The 20,328-nt window shown below is 42.2% G+C and overlaps 1 protein-coding gene across 1 annotated transcript; it reads left to right on the forward strand.

The window, feature by feature from the left end:
- Positions 1 to 76: 76 nt before the first annotated feature.
- Positions 77 to 20,183, forward strand: syt12 (synaptotagmin XII). The gene is made up of 8 exons (XM_030731537.1): positions 77 to 493; positions 10,670 to 10,730; positions 11,233 to 11,426; positions 11,734 to 12,138; positions 16,285 to 16,500; positions 17,607 to 17,727; positions 18,196 to 18,329; positions 18,611 to 20,183. Exons 2-8 carry the CDS (start codon positions 10,685 to 10,687, stop codon positions 18,782 to 18,784), a joined length of 1,290 nt encoding a protein of 429 aa, XP_030587397.1. The 5' UTR covers positions 77 to 493; positions 10,670 to 10,684; the 3' UTR covers positions 18,785 to 20,183.
- The last annotated feature ends 145 nt before the right edge of the window (positions 20,184 to 20,328 follow it).

A 20,328-nucleotide genomic window follows, 5' to 3' on the forward strand; every position in this document is an offset into this window, starting at 1 on the left:
CAGGTTGTGTAACAGCAATGTGTGTGTGTACAGCGGGCAGGTCCTCTCCACTGCTGCTGTTGTGAAGCCTTGGAGGAGTAGGCGGTGGTCGTGTTATCGAGCGGCCCGGAGGTAGAAGTTGCGCTGCAGGGGTGGGACTTTATTTCTGCAGTCAGTCGGTCGGTCGGTCGGGGTGATCTGCGGCTCTGGCTGCAGATTTGCAGACTCCAGTGACAGAAAGAGACGGACACCTCCGAGGTGAAGATCAACCCTCCTCCTCTTCCTCCTCCAGCTGGCCGCGTCTGAATGCTTCCGGATGCGCTGACCCAGCAGGAGCAGCAGCGTGAACGCCGTTTCTCTCCCTTCTCTTCTCCCCCCTCAACGGGGTAAATAAACCCGACCGGCACTGCTGTCATCGGATGGAGAGAACCGCCTGAAGAAGGGAGAGCGGTGGAGTTGGTCTACCCCCCCTCTCCTCCTCCTTCCTCCCTATTGCACCAAAAGAAAACTCCCGGTAAGAAATGGCCATTTGGCCCCCGTCGACCACCTGCCACCAGCTCCATGCGCTCCTCTGTGCTTAACATGCATCATAGCAAGACCCGGGACCTGCATGCGTCTCACTCTCCCGGGCTTCTTTGTTGACAGTAAGGGGATTAAATTAAAGCGTGTGAGGCATTAGATGCGCTTGTTAATACATTTCAGCAGATGGGATGGTAGGATTTGCTGGCGTTTCCGCTATTTCTCTCTCTCTCTCTCTCTCTCTCCTTTTTCTTCTCGCTTTCGATCCAAATATTAATTCGCGTTGAAGTCGGCCTGAACTAGGAGCAGGTTATGTGGGAGTGGATGGATGCTCACGGGCAGCATTCAGTGGTTACAGAGCTTAAAGGGGGGTGGGGATAACAAATGGCACTGCGAGGAGCGGGAGCTGTCCATGCAGCACCACTTTCCCCAACCAACTCCAGCAGAAAAAAACTTGGTGCCGATGAGCAGCAGCGAGGATGTGAGATGGAGACAGATAAAAGTTGCATTGTGCCAGTCGTTCGTTTGCAGATAAAAGTAGGCATAAAAACTTTGGTGTGGCTGGGTAAACCGACACAGGTATAAAATCTATTAGCTCAGTTTCCCAGAGGTGGATGGAGGTTAGTACCAACCTAACCCTCGTACTGTCCTCCCGATTGCCGTACACCTTTTGTCCTCTGGGGTCACAAAACAGATGCTATTAAATTAAATAAAAACCCATTATTCAATAAAATTACTTCAAATTAGTAATTTGAATTAGCACAGTATTTTTTAGATTATTTGATGAAACATATTTTGATGGCAACGGATTTCATTTGGGAAAAAGTGACCCCGGGACATTAGGAGGGCTAAAACTTTTTTGTTTGTTTGTTTTTTTGTGGAGATCCATGTTTAATCCATGTCCGTGATACTGACATTCAGAGTTTAATTTCATTCTACTATAGTAGAGGTGTTAAACATAAGGTCCCGGGGCCAGACTCCACTGGCCCACTGGAACATGTGAAGGAGGCATAGATATTTGGTCTTCTATTTGTAATTTCATAAGTTTTACAGCTTTTCCTATGATAAAGACCTCCCCCATGGTCATCCATACTGCACATAAACATTTAAATGGTAAACAAAATTTTTTACACTATCTACTATAGAAATAGTGGGTCAACAGTTTTTTAAAAAGTAAGTTTTCTGTGAATTAACAAAACTTTGTTTTATTATTACAGGACAGTCTGGGCAACGAGCTACCAGAACTTGTTGTGTAATTTTACACATTTATTTCTTACAGTTTAAGCCCAAAGAGTCACGCTGACAGATTTCCTCCACGTACCACAGCAGCATTTCTCTACTGCGTAATAAACCTGAGACATGCTATTGAGATTACACTTCTTTTTTCTTATATAAATATATCTGAGGGATTCAATGTGTAGTTAAACTTCTTTACGCTGATGAAAAAGGGAGTGGTCTGGTCCACTTAAGGTCAAAGTGGGCTGTATGTGTTCCCTACTCTATAGTATGACTAAATGAGCCAAGGGCATCTCATCAGTGAATAGAGGGGCTGGTGTAGAGGGAGCGTAAATACTGCTCTTCCTTTTGTGACTATCAGGTGCTTGCTGTTATCACACTGTTACCAGTATACTGGGGCCAGGTTTTAATACATATGCACGCAGTCTAAAGATTTCCCCTACCACTTTCACTTCATAAAGTCACTACTTTATGACTTCTAGAGTTCTTTTTTTTTTTGTGGGGAGTTTTTTTCTTCTTCAGATAGCACATATTGTGATGCAACTCCAGGTGGCAACCTTCAGGGCTGAAAGCTTAAGCCAGCACAATAAGTGCCATAAACTGCAGTTCTTCCGATCACCACCTGAGGTACGCTCCAGAAGCAAGCCGATCCCGATAAATTCCCATCTCTTCTAAATCTACGACTCTCCTATTAAAACAACACTTTCAGCTGCTCTCTTATGCACAAGGAGTCACCACAGCAGGTAGCTACGCATGTTTGATTTGGCAGATTGTTACACTGGATACCCTTCTGACAACCCCCAAGAGATTTGTGTCTCTTCCTGGGATCAAAAAATGAAAAACTAGATAGTGCAGTTCAAATTAAACAGCTGGAAAATATGTCATCACCGCTTGGCTAAAGTGCCAGGGACTCAAACATTATGCGACCTGTGCAAAAAAAAAAAGGAGGTGACACATAGACATTAAAGGCTGAGAAACAATGTTACAGTATCTCAGAAAGAGGAAAATTATGCAAGTTGAGCTTTTAATTTGAATTTTTTTCCCATGATAACCCTATTAAACGATGTAGATAATTATGCCTTGCAGTACCTTAGCCTTAAAATTAATAATCTGGTTAATGGGCCTTCCTGTTCTGTCTGCAGCCGGCTGTTTTCTGCAGATATTTGTGACTTTAGGGGCTCAAGAGGGCTGATTGTACTGACTCTCTGGGAAGATTTTTGAATCAGAGAGGGTTTAAAAGTACCTGACTTTTATTTTGATATTTCAAATGTTTGTGTGTGTGTGGGAAGGGGGGTAATTGTGTTACTCTGGGTCTCTGCATTTTTTTTTATCATGCCAGAGGTCTGTGTGAAATGTCTGGGTGGTAGAGGTGAAGTTGTTGTGCGTGCGAGTGTCGCCCCCTCCACCGATTTGAAATACGATCTGCTCAGAATCCAATTCCTCCACCAGCACTTGCCATCATCTCAGCCATTCTTTTAACACCGACTCTCCTTCTCCCCCCACTATCATGGGCCTTTTGGGTCTCTCTCTCACACACACACACACACACACACACACACACACACACACGCGCGCACGCACGCACTGTTTCTCTTTTTCAGCCCTAACACACTCTCTTCCCTTCTCATGTCCCTGCTGAACTCCTTGGAAGAAAAGTGTTATTACATTAAGAAAACTGAGAGCACTTAGATGAACGCCGGCTCTGCGAAGCCACTTTAACACCTAAGGCCCACAGCCATTATCAAAATGGTATTTCTTAACAACAAGGACTGGGTTACACCTTAATGTATCACAGCTAGTATTTTCAGACTAGACCGTGTAATGGATTGCCTCGTTTTTATGGGGAATACCTGTGGTCAGAGTACTTTGCATGCCAAATGTTACTGTAGCTCACTTCTCTCAGCGATGCCTCAAAAGGCAGCAGGCTGCAGAGAGAATCATAAAGTATCACGTTTAGGAGATTTCAACAATACGAGGCACAGCTTCCAGGTAACAGTGACACTGATGTTAATAAACAGGAAGTCCAGTCAGCTGTTCAGGATAACATCTGAGTAGAATTAAATTATTAGTTAAAATTTAAAGCTAAAAGTGCTCAAAGTGAGCAAGTAAGAAAGCAACGTTAGCCTACTGTCCACATGATTTTACACCTACGTGCAGTTCCTTAATAGTTAGTTAATAAATCTGTGCTCACAGCTTTTAACCACTTTGGAGAATTTAGGCTTCCACCCACTTGCACATTACAGAAAGGGAATAAACCTTTGTCCGAAACATTAAGTCAGGTCCAGCAGACGCTTTCCCAGCCTGTCCTTATTAGTCTAATTGTGAAGTGGTTAATCTCATAGTAGTAGGTATAATTAATTACAGGGACAGAGAACAAACCATCAGGCTTAAGCACATTAGCTTTTCTGTTTTAATGCTTGGGCACCAGACTGATGGCAAAACTGATGAAAAATTGTTGGCATGGGAAAAAAATCCATTCAGGTATGAAAATAAACTGAAACGCTCAGCAAATTGTAACAGCCTAGCATTTTAAGGGCCGTGGTTCGGTTGGGATGTGGCCATGATTGAGCTGATTGTGTAAAACAGTGTGTTCTGGCAAACACCTAACAAGCTTCACTCCATCATTAAATCAGCCAAATGAGAGTTCTGCCTCTGTTTAATTTTGTCTGCACCAGTTTACCCACTCTGTACTGTACAGTAACGTTTTGGGCGGGCTTTTTCTTCTTCACCAAACGCTCACAGCTTTTCTCTCTCTGGCAAAGCAGGAGAGAAAATATTTAACCTCCAAATTTCTGGAGACAAATCAAATTCCAGTTGTGAGAGTTGTTTAAGCAGCTCTCCGCCGGATAATCGCGCTAGATGGAACGCAAACAGTTCTCTGCTTGCGAAAAGACGCTTTTCCCATCAAGTCTACTTGGAATTAAAATTGATTTGCAAACATCTTGACATTCTCGTTCAGTCGCTGTGACACCGTGGGACACAGCATGCTCCATGATTGCTTTGGATTGTGGGAGGAAGTCAGGGTACCTGGAGACACGCAGGCTCAGGGACAGCATGCAGACTCCACACAGGAACTCAGGACATTCTTGCTGTGAGGTGGTAACCACTGCACCATCTCGCTGCCCCCGCCATGACCCAGGTCTCCTGTGCTTTTGTGCTGTATTTGATATTGTTGCCACACTTAAGAAGCCACACAGCAGGTCAAAAGTTTAAGTTTTGTTATTTTAACTCAGTGAGTGATTGGGTTGTTTGGCCACAGCTTGCAGATTCTTCCTGCCTCTGCCAGCATTAACGCTGACTTTTAAAAAGCGCTATTTTTACTTAACCATGCACCAAGTGAGCTGTCTGAACCAGAAAGTCAAAATGTAGCCAGCTTGGAAGAAGACTGACGTGCGTAGGCAGAACAGAAAGAAGTGAATAGACAAATATTACTTCACTGACTCCACGCAGACCACCGTGTTCTGTTCATCAGACTGTTTCACAGAAAGCAGCAGCGAGGCAGTTAATTTGATTATGAGCCACTGGGCAAGATTAAAAGCAGAATTGATTGATCAGTTATTGGGGGAGCCAGGGAGGGAGAGTGAGAGGAAAGCAGACAGGCCTGTGACACCCCTCCCTTCTTCTTTTATCCCCTCCCTGCCCAACTGTTTCTTATTGCTTTTTCAACACAGACATTCATTCTTTATGTTCAAGTATCACCTCCTCCTATTATCTCATTGTTTTATCTTACTTCTCTGCTTACACATCCTCTCATCTCATCTCTTCTTTTTTGTATTCCATTGTGTGCGTGTGTGTGTGTGTGTGTGTGTGTGTGTGTGTGTGTGTGTGTGGGAGACCGTAAATCCATGTGTCTGTTCTTATTGATCATACCTGTTTTAATATGCCGCTCCAACAGAAGGCATCATTTTCTCTCCTCCTCATTGCTAGCAGCAGCAGCAGCAGCTGAAGCATATTTACATCCAGTGTGCAGAAGCTTCTTCTCTCTGAGCAGGTGTGTTACTTCTTTGTGTCTGAGCTGGATTTAGGGTCAGATCCAGACAGAGAAGAGGCTGTCTGGTTTGTATGCAGCAGCTATAGTGTGGGTTTCTGGTTGTGCGTCAGACCGCAGAGAAACTGAAACAACAAACCAAGATTTTTACATTTTTAAAGGGAGGGCCTGGGCTATACACACTCTTAAAGAAATTATTCATTACTTAGCATTTTTTTTATTGTAGGTAAAATCAGCACAAGATCCTCTTTATTAGTTCACGTTTATAATATCCAGGATGTGCCATAACTTCTTTTTTCCCCTGTTTTATTGAGGACTGTTAAAAAAAAAAAGAAAAAATCACAAAATATACCTTTAGCCTGGACAGAGGTGTTGTTGTTGTGTTAGTAGAGCCTTTTTTTTGCAAGTTAAGACATAAATTAAACTGGAAAATAGAAAGTAAGAGTTAAAATCACCAATCCACCCATTTTGTAATGTGTTTTGTCCAACTTAGGATCACAAGGGGGCTGGAGCTCACCTAAGGTGAGAGGTGGGGCACACTCTGGACAGATCAGCAGCTCAGGGTAGAAAGTGAGAGCCAAGCACTCACATCCAGACCTGTGGTCAATTTAGAATCAACAGTTAAGTTTAAGAAAGCATGTTAGTGGACTGTGGGAGGAAGCTGAAACTCCTCACAGGCACAAACTTTGCACAGAAAGGTAACCATGAGGTTCAAACCAGGATCCTTCTTGCTGTAAAAACTGTTCTTAAGTGTTTTAATTTTATGTATTTTTGGAGTCTGATTGGTAGCAGCAGACAGATAAAATAGTTAGCTTTCGCAGAAAAATGCAGCTCCCCGTAGCTTGCATGGGAAGACTTACAAACACCAACAATAAAACAATAAAGCTTTATAACTAGATCAATAAAAATATAAGGCTGTATGAGCAACTGAAATTGGGAGGGTGAGGATTAGTGTGTGTCACAGAGGCTTGATCTGGGATGAGATGCTATAAGAGTGCCTCAGGCAACTCAAGACAGACAGTGATAAGGAGCAAAAGGAAGAAATATTTATGAAAGCCAAGCCCATCCAATGGATGAAACATCAAGGGATGGAGGAAGGGGCTGACATCAAGAAATCCTGCCAGTGGCTAGAAAAGGCCGGCCTAAAGGACAGCACAGAGGCTCTGATCACTGCAGCTCAAGATTAAGCATTAATCACCAGATCCATGCAGGCAGGAGTCTGCCACAGCTGACAGCATCCAAGTTGCAGGCTGTGCAAGGGTGCACTGGAGACAGTCCAACACGTAGTAGCAGCATGTAAGACGCAAGCTGGGACCGCGTACACTGAAAGGCACAACCAAGTGTCTGGCATAGTGCGCAGGAACATCTGTGCCGCATGTGGATTCGTTCCAAGTCCAGATGGGAGACACTGCTGAAGGTGGTTGAGAACAACAGGGCTAAACTCCTGTGGAGCTTTGAGCTCTTCGAGTGGTGGCAGAAGACTGCAGTTGTGATAGATTTGCATTCCCAGCAGACAGCAACATCAGGAAGAAGGAGCATGAGGAAACAGAGAAGTAACAGGGGCTGAAGGAACAATTGAACACACACACACACACACACACACACACACACACACACACACACACACACACACACACACACACACACACACACACACACACACAGCTCTGCGCGAGTGCACGGCGCTGCTCTCCTCTCCATAGTGTGTTTGTACTGCAGCTGTTACACTGGTGAGAGTTTCAATCACATAATCACATAAGAGCATGTGCACACAAACCCTCTAAAATCTCTGACACAAACAATGAGGGTCCAGTCAGGACTGCTAACTTGGTGCCTGAAGGAAAATCAAATCTTGGGTCCTTTCTAGCAAGCTTCAAACACTGAAAAACAAACCATCCACTGTTAGTGACAAACATGCATTATGCTGAACTCCCAACTTCTGCTTGTTTTAATTCTTCCTGTTACAACCTCATTACTGTTTTGGTGAATTACATTTCACAATTTTCACAAGCTCTGTTCCATTGCATTAGTCTCGTGCCACTTAACAATCCTCGCAGCTTGTTTTGCAAGCTGACATTATGACAAGATATTCATTTTGCGCGTTTTGTAGTAATTAAACGTCCTCTCAGCAGAGCGGAGCAGCTGTGCTCCGTGTGCAGTGAAGAAGGAGAATCGTTTCGGGCTGTTTGAGGAAAGTTATGAGATTGCAGGATCTCTGCAGCAGTGGTGAAATAAATCTTGAGAAGTGGGAGAATCAAGATCATGTGGGCATGAAGATGACACATCAGTGGGAATGCTCTAATGCAGATTTACACCTTTCCCTTCACAGCCGTGTGCTAATAAGCTGTCAGCTGAAGGAACGTTTCAAATCGAAAAGAGAAAACTGCAGCGTGTGTGATGAGGAGAATAAGACATCACTGAAATACGCTGCCATGTCTTCTTCTGTTTTCCCTTTTCCAGCTGCGCAGTTTTATCACTCAGATTCCCTCCTCGTCACACCCTTTTTCTTATCTGACTGACACCAGCTTTAATTTTATGTGATGGAGTGGAGGCAAGGAAATTGGAAATGAGTGGTTTTGAGGCAGTAAATGTCACAAGTCAGAATATATATCTCTTCTGTTGAGGACAACGCGCAGGAATTCCACCTTGGAGCTGACGAATGCTTCTGCACATATCAGTGAATATACACGGGCACCATTTGCACAAATTATTTCTTTTATGCTTGTTAGGACACTGGTTCAAACCTACCTTCCAGCGAGATATTATATCGCACATGCAGTTGCACAGTGTGTTCTTGAGATTTGGGGGACGTGCGCAGTAACTCCTCTGTGGTCCTGCGTGATCTATTGCTACCCATAACTCTGCCCTCAGGCTTAAACTGCCAGGTGACTTGTTGTAGGAACACTTGATGATCAATACAATAGTAGTTATGTCGTACTAATTGCAGAAGCACATTGGCTCAGTTTTCTAGACATGGATTATACCTGGTCCTAGACCATAAACTTTTTTTGTGGATGTCTTTGGTATTTTTTTGTTTGTTTGTTTATTTGAGACTTGGCTTAATCCACGTCTAGGAAACCTTCATTCATTCATTCATTCATTCCTTTAGATTCCGCCATTGGGCTCTCTTGTTGTTAAACATTTGAATTATTTCAAGATCCACATTGCTGAGTAGTTATCCCCAAAATGGGCACTTGCATAATAAGGATATGACTGCATTTACCTGAGGGTAAGCAGGAAAGATTATGGGCTACTGAGAACAGATTTTCCCAAAAATACTCTAATCCATAAATTTGCATGTCTAAAGAAGTTAGAAACAAGCTTGAGCCAGTGTGTTGGATGATAATTGCACCTTCTCTGGCTGTATTCATGTTTTGTAGGCTATTTCTGTTCCCGGGAAGTTGGACATCATTGTTAGTATTCTGCCGCCTTAAGCCCACTGAGGCGTCAGAACGCCAACGCTGCCTCATTATTATTTACTAAATCTGTCTGAGACCTTGTTTTGTTTTTGCTCTTATTCACCCCACCCCCCAACTCTTGAACCTCTTCTTCTTCTTTTAAGCTTCTCCTGGACCTCATATGTTACCTTTGCCGAGCTGAGCTGATCTGAATCGTGCTGGGCCTTGATAGGGAGGTGGTGCTCGGAGCTTCCCTCTCTGCCAGAGATTCCCTATGCTTTGCTAATGGCACATCAGCAGCTGTCAGTGGGCCCTGCACTGCGTCAGCCACTTTAATTGGCCGGCATGACTGTGGTCTACAAAGTGCTCAGCAGAACTGACACACACACACACACACACACACCCTGCAGCCCTCCCCCCCGCCAGCCTTTTTCTATATCATTAGTGTAATGCTCCCATTTCCCCAAAGCTGCTCAAATATGGGGAGATTCCAACAAACAGGGAAGGAGGAGGGGAGGAATGAGTCACGCACCAGTGACAATGTTGTGGTTTTTTTTGTTCAGTTTGCAGAGGGAGAGAGGAGTGCAAAAAAATGTTTTGCCCTTTGACAACGACGCCTACTGCTATGAAAAAAAAATAGCATTTAAGTGTAATTTATTTTCCAGTGTTAATTGGGTAAAGGATGCTGAAGATGGAGCTGCCAGGCAGCAGGAAAGAAGGAAGACCGCAGATTCATGGATGTAGTGAAGGAGGATGTGCAGAGGGTTGGTGTGACAGGATGCTGGGGATAGGATGAGCTGCAGATCATCTGCTGTGGGAGCAGAAAAGAAGAATAAATGTCCCTGCATGCACATACAGTAAGAGTACAATGACTTGAGTTCATCCAGAAACTTTGCAGCGTGAGCTGTGTTTCAGGTTGAGGTTTTGCCATTTCAAGTCAAAAGAAAGTCAGCATCGGGTGCTTATTTTTTGAAATTCCCACAGTGTAAGAAAGACCATGCTTCATGTGACCCTAAAAGTCACAGTTTTATGTTTCACAGTTCATGCATTTTCATTCAGATTACTGAAGATATTACTGTAGTTTTTTTTTTTTTTTAAGTGTCTATCAAGAGAGCAAGATGGGTTCTCCAATGTGCTTATGTGAAAAATTTGTATGGAGGTTTTCATGGCTTGAGATGGAGTCGAGCAGGAGGAGCTGCCATTTCAAGCAGCACCGGTCAGCGTTCTTCAAACCTGAGAAGAAGCTGGAAAAAAGTCAATCTAGAGATGTTGTTTTAGATAGATATGAAATTACCAGACCTCTGCAGCCTTCCCTCTGCTCTCCTTGAGGCCAGTGACTTAAAGCTGTTCTAACCACTACTATAAAAGAAAATGCCCCAAACTCCAACCAAGCTGTTGGAGACTGAGAAAATGAAGACTGAGAGAGAAGTTCTCAGGTTATTTAGTGACTGTTGTTGCTATGCTGTAAAAAGGTTATTTAAATTATAGTTTGCAAAATCACAGATAAAAAGCCACTTAAAAAGATTATTGTTTGGCTGGGTTCTTGCAGGCCGGCTGCAGCACAATGTCCTCGGCTCAGGGTGGGGATATATCAGGCTACCATGTGAGTGGTGAGTAGATAACACTGGATGTCACACTGTTTCTACTTGTTTCTATACTTACTTGTTTTCTGCATGAATACCTTTGTGTTTATTACAGCCACTCTGTTATAAATGTACAGACATGCTCTGTAACGGGCTTATCACAAGTAGAGTTAAAGCTGCAAAAGCTTTGCACAATGCAATACACGAGATGCTGCTGCATTTAACTTAAACTCGCATTTCAATTTGTCTGTCACAGTTTTGTCAGATTTGGCTCCCAACCATCTGATTTTCATAAAACGTTATGTGCCCTGACTGCCTCCCAAAGCCACCACTTGGTGTTAAATGACAAGGTCTGTGACAGTGGCTCAGTGTGCTCAGTCAGCATGAGCTCGACCTGGTATTCTCCCAGTCTGTTTGCCAGGGATCAAACTCCCACCATCATAACTTTAAGAACTTTATGAAACAATAGATGAAACAGAAGTGTGTAAGGACTGCTTTAAGCATTAGTTGTTTTGTGTGTCTGTTTTAGTGGTGCGTAACCCGCCGGGCTGGGAGGCCGGGATCTACCTGGTGGGCTTTTTTGTGCTGCTGGGCCTGGCCGGGCTTAACATCTGGAAGCTTTGGAAGTCTGGGACCTTCCCAACGCCATCTCCCTTCCCCAATTTTGATTATCGATATCTGCAAGAAAAATATGGAACCTCCTTCTCAGAAGTCAGACAGAAGGTATCTCCTCAATATCCACACAAATCCACACAGAAACAGGGGCAGTTTTAATGTGGATTATGCAATATTAATTATATTAATTATTATTTTTAATAGAGATAAAGAGTGAGATATTTCTCTCAGGAGCTGGTAGAGCCCAATAACAGACTCAATATTGGAATCAAAATGAATAAATTTGCTCCATGATTTCATCTTTTCAGCTTAAAAAGTGACATCAGCTGTTTGCACTTCTTGTTTCGCAAGTGGCAAAAAAATCCTAGAGGTGTTAAAATGTTCTTTTGCTCTTCTTTTATTCCTTTACCCAAAGAGAGTGGCAGCCAACAACCACCGACGAACCTCCACAACTTCCAGCCGTAAGCCCAGCCTGGCCCTTGGTGACACCCCAAATGGCTTCAGGGACCTGGGCCATCTGGAGCTGATGAGCAGAGAGCTGGACCCGACGGGCATAGCTCAGCTCAACCGATCCATCTCTACCGACTCACTCAGCTCCATCTCCTCTATTGCCAACAACTTCGGCAATGATTTCACTGTTGGCCAGCTGGAGGTGACCTTGGAGTTTGAGCCATCCAAGCACCCAGGCCAGGGGGTGGGATTGCTTCACATCACCCTGCACCAGGGCAAAGACCTGCTGGAGAAGGAGGAAGGAGACTTCCCTGGCTGCTTCATCAGAGTCTCCCTGGGACCAGAGGAACTTAATGTGGGAGTCACAAGGGTAAGGATACCTTTGTGTTCTTGTATTTTGATATCACGGGGGACCTTATGTACTCTGTGTGATAGAAAGCTAAAGCTTTAGATTTACTCATGCAGAGAAATTTTTTTTTTCTTCTTGTAGCATAATGAAACAAAGTTTAATGCACACTTAAAAAGACACAAATGCACCTGCATGCATGCAGTACATGCATGCTGTTAACGATTTCACACTATTCCATTAATCTACAGGTGGAGGTAATGCAGAGGAAAGGCTTGAAAATAAGCACTCCTGCTTAAAAAAATTAATTAATTATTAGAATTGCAGGTTTAATTTCAAGGTGTTCAAATAGTTGGCTTTGCAAAAGCTTTGAGAAAGAACGTGCGCTCAACAGACCTTCGAGTTTCATTCATCTAGTATGTAAAATGTCAAATAGGAAAGGACAGTAAAGGTCTGTACTTGTTTTTTACCAGTAATAGAATTAAACCACAGCTTTCAGTGGATTTCTATCTCTGTAGGAGGGGAAGAAGGTGCACTCCAACAGGCAATACTACAGAAACCAGACAATGACCAGAGAAGTGCACACATGTTTAAAATTACTGGGGACTTTCAATTTTACTTAATGCATTTCTTATATGTTATTTGATTATAATCAAAGCATTAGATATGCTAATGTTATATGCTATACTATTTTTGTTCTTCAAGATCCCATAATTAATTATTTGCTTAAGATAGAGCTAGTTAGCACTAAACAGAAAGCACAGCCGAGACTGATGGACATATCAGCCTCATCAGTACCCTTGTGATGGTGCTAGATGAAACGAGATCACGAATGTTTTTGCAGTTTTGAAGGCGACATGAATGTATAAATGTCTCATACTTAAGATGCACAATGCAAAAACCCTGCAGCAGTTTTCTTACAAGGGAACCACACAAGCAAGCAAAGCAAAGGGAGCAGACATGAACAGAATCTGGGCCAAAAGCAGGCAGAATACAAATAGGTGAAGGTAAAATAGCAGAAAGTAACGGCACCAAAGCTCAAAGTGAAATCTGGAAAGTTGTTACTGGTGGTAAAGCAGTAGTACAGAAGAACTGATGAGCAGAGTGGGAACAGGGGTGTGGCACACCAGGTAATGGAGCAGGTGGGAAAGCAGGACAGATGTGAGACCCTTTTCTGAACTGATAACAGCAAAGGAGGCAGATGACGCACAGATGAATGAAGTAAAACCGTGACACACTGGTGAGAGATTTCACACTGTAACAAAGTTTTGGTAGATCCCTTGAGTAAGCCAGCTGCCACTGCTAAAAATGACCATTACAACTTATATAGCTCTTAAAACTCACAGATAAAAAAAAAAAAAAAAGGGATGGAGGCCTTTTAGTATCTTTGCTCTTTGACTATTAAAGGGCAGATTTCTGATGCTGAAGGACTGAAGCCAAAAAATAAATAAATAAAAAATGAAAGAACATGAAAGGACAGGTAATTAGCACTTAAGCTGAGATGACTGAACCTGGGCAATGCCCGAAATGTGTTTAGGATTTTAGACCTGGCTGAATTCTACACAGAGACAGTGATACGTCCCTCAGGAGGAGATGACGTTCCATCGGAAGAGCCCATTTCATTTGCTTGAGTGGCCAGTCCCCTGAGAGCTGGAGTTGGAAGGTTGATTCCACATCTTTTACTGTCACGAGGAACGGATTTTTCCATTATCACAGTTTACGACCTGTAACCTGTGTTTGCTTGCACTTTAGGTATAAAGTGCAAGCAAACACAGGTATATAGGTACAACAAAGGTGAGTTTAGCATAAGAAGGAAAACTATTGTAGCGTGCAGTATTTCATACAGAGTATGAAACTGATATGCTGCATAGAAAGGGTATATCTAGTGATAATTTCCCCGTTTGCCCTAAAATCCTTTTATTATTGTTTAAGAATCAAGGATGTCTTTAATGTCCCTAAAGGGCAAGTCTCTTTTACAGCCAGCAGTAGCCACAACACATTATAACATACATATAGAGTTTAAAAGGTAGATGTGCTCAAATGCTTGTTAAAACACATATCTAATCAGCCAATCATGTGGCAGCAACTCAGTGCATTTAGGCTTGTAGACACGATCAAATCGACCTGCTGAAGTTCAGACCAATCATCAGAATGGGGAAGATACGTGCTTTAAATGTGGCATGGTTGTTGGCACCAGACGGGCTGGTCTGAGCATTTCAGAAAGTGCTGATCTACTGAGATTTTTCCCACACAACCATCTAGTTCTGAAAAAGCGCAAAATATCCAGCAAGCAGCATTTCACTGGGTGAAAATGCTTTGCTGATGTCAGAGGTCAGAGAAGAACAGCCAGACTGTTTCGAGCTCATAGAAAGGCAACAGCGATACAAATAACCACTTATTGCAACCGAGGTATGCAGAGGAGCATCCACTGCTGTTTCAAAATACAAGAGCATCTCTGAATGCACAACACGTGGGTTTAGGCTGCCGCTGCTGCTGGTGTAAGGGTGTGAGGGATATTTTCTTGGCACACTTTGGGCCCCTTAGTACAAACTGAGCATATCCATGCTTCATGACTACAGTGTTCCCATCTTCTGATGGCTGCTTCCATAAAGATAAACCCAGTACTAGCAAAGTGGTTGGATTTATGGCAAAAGTGTAACACAAAGTGTATTTTTTAATAGTATTTCTTAATTGTTTTGCTAGTTTGAATAAATCTAATAAACAGTTTAATTTGTTCAGTTGCTTCATTAACAAAATAATAATTATTTGTGCTGTATTTTATCCTGACTTTCATGATGCAGTTCCTGCTGATAATGTACTTCATTTTTCTTTGAATTCACCACTAGAACAATTTCATTATACGCTCGGTACGAAGCAACTGTTCTGACAAGAGAAGAACAAGGCGACATTTCACCATCTGCTACACCTGGCACTTGCCTTCTGCTCTTAGCACAACGCCGCCAGAAAATTCACAAATTCCTTCCTCGCTGTGAGTCATCGCTCAGCCGTGGGGCTGTGGTTTGCACAGTTTGCGCAGGCTTACATGGGATGACGCGGGGACTCATCGGTGCCCCAGTTTTAGCTGCTGTGCTGTTGTGAGGTTCAGTTTGATGGCGATCATAATGGAAGCAGCCGCAGATGCAGCAGCTTTAGTGTCTCCCTCGTTAATGTCAAGGGAAGACCAAAGGAAATGCTGACATCAGCAGAGCTCATCTTCCTCCACTGCTGTGTATGTCCTGTAGCTCACACACGCCTCCCTCATTTTATTGCTTCAACCCCCCCCCCAACCCCCATCTCCATTGCAATCCTCTGAAGTGATAAGCCTAATAGTGCAAGCAGGCAGTCTTACACGGTGGTGGAAGGGAAGGCTGTTAGAGATGCTTTGCATGTTGTATGTTGCTGTTTGGCACTGCAGCTTCTTTTTCTGGATCCTGTATGTGTTGAGTGATTATGATGCTGTTCAGCTTGTTGATATGAAGCACAATCCAAGGTCATCCACGCAAGCTGATTTGTAGACCCCCCCTGAGCTCTGCTCTGAATTCACAATTCTTCTGTGATACAGTGTGTTCCTGTTTTGCTATTTATCACCAGAAACCCCGGGTGACCTCGCGTACTCTGTTGCACTGTATTTATGTGAAAGCTGCAGTGCTTTATTTCCGACATATTTAGCAGAAATATTTCTTGTTGGATTTCACACTTCGGGAACAAACTGGTGTGAAAAAGGGGGCTATTATTAAATCTGCTCTCCTCTTCATGTTACTAGTTGCCTGGTAACTTCTGACCGCATTGGTTTCCCACACATTCCCTCAAGATTTGATGACTTGAAATTAACAGCACAACTGGAGCTCTGGCAGTCTCTCTCTTTGAGCTTAAGCAGTCACGGTGTGCTTTGCTGGTCACAGATGCTGTTGTCCACCGTAAAAGGTGTTCTGGATGACAAGAAAAGGAAATGAATAGTTTTGTATTTGTAGATAAGAATAAATGTATATTCGTGGCATGCATCAAAAAAGTCTCTGCCATGACCTTGTACTCTTATCACATCATTTATAATAGCATAGTGTCTTCAACATATTTTGTTTGTTGTCGCTCCTGCTGTCCAGTGTTGTTGCTTCATTGTGTATCTTAAGATTAGAATATGTAATCCTGCATTTCATCCTCTGCTTCCCGCAGGTGCAGACAAATGCATTCACCGTGATCTTTGACGAGCGCTTCTCCATCCCCATGGACCCGTCCAGTCTGGAGGAGTACAGCCTGCGCTTTGCCGCGTTTGGTATCGATGCTGACGAAAGAAATATCAGCGCAGGCGTAGCAGAGCTCAAGCTGTCAGACCTGGACCTGACCATCAGACCATTCAATGCCTGGCTCTATCTTCAAGATGTCAATAAGGTACAATTGATTGATACAATTACCAGACATGACAGAAAAATAATGCTGTTGTTTTTATGTTTGTTTGTTTTTTTTCCAAACTAATTTAAACTGCTTTCAGCTGTAAACTGAAACATGCAGATATTGTCTTTGCAAAGTGTCAGAAAGCATGGTGGTGTCTGACGTCCTCTGCTGGACATTTAACAAAAGTACAGATCTGATCCAAAACAAGAATCAAAAGTCAGGTCAAGGGGAAGTATTAGTAACATAAGTAGTTGCTCATAATAAAACAGAAAACTGACTAGAAATCCACCCCCACCCCCACCCCCTTGCTTCCACAGAAAATCTATTTTTTTATTGGCAGTCAGCTCTAAAATTGCATATTGGAGTTGACTTATAATTGTTATGACTGTTCAGCGCAGTAGGTATAACAGACTGGCTGGCAGCTACTTCAGTTAAGTTTTTATCAGTTAAATCCTGCTGGTTAAATTAATCATTTAACTCCAATGTGCCCTGGTAAAGAAAATAATGGATTCAGCATCACTGCCAACAATGTAACTTTAATTTTTTCTTCAGTTTTGAGAACAAAGAGATGATATCTGCATGAGACAAATACATATATTGCACTGTAGTAGGGATGGTAGTGATCAAGTGAAATGTTTTCAGGGAGCTTTTTAGAATAGCCTGATCATAATATTCCAGCCTTTGAAGTAACAAATGCTGGGGCTAATTTTTCAGCATCCATTAAGTGCTTACATTATTTTATTACTTCATAAAATTTGCATTTAATTATGTGTAATAAAGCTCTGAAAATGAAAATAATCCCAAATGACCATTCATATGATTTACTAATTTTCTCTCAAAACAATTGAATATTTCAGTCAAATCCCTGCATATTACAATGTCTTCAATTAATATATCACTTCATCATATCATATAATTTGATTTGATTTACAGTTTCATTTTATGGTTATTTTAATTTAGCTTAAAATGTTTTAAAAGACTCAGAGTACACAGGGCAGAAATAGGAGCGTTGTGAAAAAACGTCTTTCTGTTGACACATCACCTTGACTGAAACATATGATGTCATATTTAATGCCTGCCATGCTCTGGTTTGACCCCCACAGGCAGTAGATGCAGTCGGGGAGATCTTACTGTCTCTCAGCTATTTGCCAACAGCAGAGCGTCTCACTGTGGTTGTGGCTAAGTGCAAGAACCTGGTGTGGACCAACGGCAAGAACACTGCCGGTCAGAGACACTTTTTGTGTGCAATATTGTGTTTGCTTCTTTTTATCAGTAGAAGATAACGCCACCTGAAGTGTGTGTGTGTGTGAGAGAGAGAGAGAGAGTGTACATGTCTGCATCTGTATTTCTGCCATTATATCTGTGCAGTTCTCAAAATTACTGGCATCTTGCTAATGAATAAAATTTTTATTGATTTAATAATAACATGCTCTTACTGTCAACCCACATTTCACATTTCTTGTGGAAAGGCTTAAATAGTGTGTCAGACTAACACACCGCCTGAGATAGTGAAACACACCGAAATACTGCCAGAGCTAATTGTGTGTACAGGGTTGTGCTTGTACCTGATTACTCTCTAATGAGGAATTTAGTGCATGCTCTGCAAACTATCTGACAGAGTGTATACAGATATTTGAATATGTGTAGTTTGTGCTGAGTCCTCTCCTGTCATTCACTCCTTCTCACCATCAGATCCGTTTGTTAAAGTCTATCTGCTGCAAGACGGCAGGAAGATCAGCAAGAAGAAGACTTCCACCAAGAGGGATGACACAAACCCCATTTTCAACGAAGCCATGATCTTCTCCGTGCCGTCTATTGTTCTGCAGGTACATTTCAGACCGTCGATTAATTTTTATCGAATAAGAAAATGTTGATATGAAAATTTGTAGGAGCTTTATTGTGTATTTTATGATCCTGCATGTGACCGCTTAGAAAAATTAGCAAAATAGTCATGAGATAAAGTCAGAATAGTTGTTATTACACATTTATTTAACTAAGTCCATAAAGATTTACATAAAAGACATTGTTAAAAAAAAAGAAAGAGGAAGAAAGAAATGCTGAATCATGCTTAAAGAGAAAGTTATGTAACCATGTTTTTGCTCCGTAGGAGCTCTCACTGAGGGTGACAGTGGCAGAGGCCACAGATGATGGCCGAGGTGAGAACCTCGGTCATGTGATCATCGGCCCTGAGGCCAGCGGGATGGGAATCACCCACTGGAACCAGATGCTGGCCACTCTGAGGAAGCCTGTGTCCATGTGGCACCCTCTGCGCAGGATCTAGTCATCTCAGCACATACCTGACCCGATTCAAGTACAACACTCACTTCTACCTGTTCCTTTGAACTCTCACTTTGTTGTCATGTTTGTGATCAGATGTCTTTGTTTAAACGTTTGAAGTGAGTTTTAATTAAGAAAAGGAGCCCAGCCTTTGCAGATGCACTCCCTCCCTCTGCATGGTGCCTGCACTGGCTGAAGCTGAACGGACGCGGGGGGTGAAGTTGCTTCTCTTTCAGGAAAAAACCACTTATTAGTCTTTTCAAAGCAGTCCCTAATTGCACCTACTTGACTGAATCGGTTTTAGAGTTGAGATATGTTAGAGATGTTAGCTCTTTTGGATTTGCTTATCTAATTTGTTAATAGTGAGGTTGATTAATATCAGAGGTTTTGGTATGTTCTGTATTTATTGTGCTTTAGAAGAAAAAAAAAATCCAGGTACTCTTATCCAGGTGAAATAATTGTAATTTGTAGCAGTGGTTACAGGGTGGTAAAATCAGATGTAATCAGCATATAAATATCCTGCTACATTATTCTGTTTTTACCACGATTAACGCAATACTAGTTACATAAGCATATTTGGAAGTGTAAATAGTGCACTATAACATTGTTCTCATTTTAACTTTTTCTCTTCTGGGTGTAAAAGAAATGTTTTTCATATTATGACTACTAATAAACATTGAACACCATTTATACAGCTCTATATTTAACACCCATGTCATTACTGATTGATTAATTATTGTTATTAAAACACCTCTGGGAACTGAATCTGTGATGTAGAGTAAACTAACCCCTTTAAATGGGTTTAAAGTTTCTTTTACGTTAGAGGACACATATTAATATCCTGTGTGTTTTTCACTGGGTCCTTGTCGCACTCGTTCTAGCTTTTGTTCCTAAGCTGCCTGCAAGCGCTCCTGGTCGAAGGAGCTGGGGGCAGTTTGAAGGGTGGGTGGTTAAAAACGCTGAAACATTCAAATGAAGACAGCGTGGCAAGATCGGTGCAAAGGTCAGGATGTTAAGATGGCTTTTTATCCCTCTGGGAAATTCTCTACAACGTTGTGCAATAGTGCTGTTTTTCTTGTAACTTCTGAATGTGAATTATCATGTGAAATATCCGCTAACACTAAAAGCATAATTAGCCTTATGCATTGTTGTGACCTTTCTTTCCAGACATCAATTCTAACCTCACTTTGAATACACCTGTGGTCATTTAATAGGCGAGATTTCCTACTGTGCCAAATAATGAAGCAATATTTTCATTTACAGTCAGCATTTGCATTCAGTTCAATGAAGCTGTAGGTAACATTCAATCATGCATGAAGTTATTTAGCACTTGATGTGAATGTGCCTCATGGATACAATGTATTGTGTGAATGCAGTTTGAAATAAAAAGCAATTCAACAGTCGCTGTTGTACCGCTGGACCATTTCTGTGGGCACGACTTGGAACTGAAGAACAAACCAACATAAAAACAAAGATTTTTCACTATGACCGCAAAAAAATCATCTGAAAGAGCAGGTTGTAGTCCAGTTCCTGTGAAACCGCGATGAA

The sequence above is a fragment of the Archocentrus centrarchus genome, chromosome 6 (assembly GCF_007364275.1).
Source record: "Archocentrus centrarchus isolate MPI-CPG fArcCen1 chromosome 6, fArcCen1, whole genome shotgun sequence".
Taxonomy (NCBI): Eukaryota; Metazoa; Chordata; class Actinopteri; order Cichliformes; family Cichlidae; genus Archocentrus; species Archocentrus centrarchus.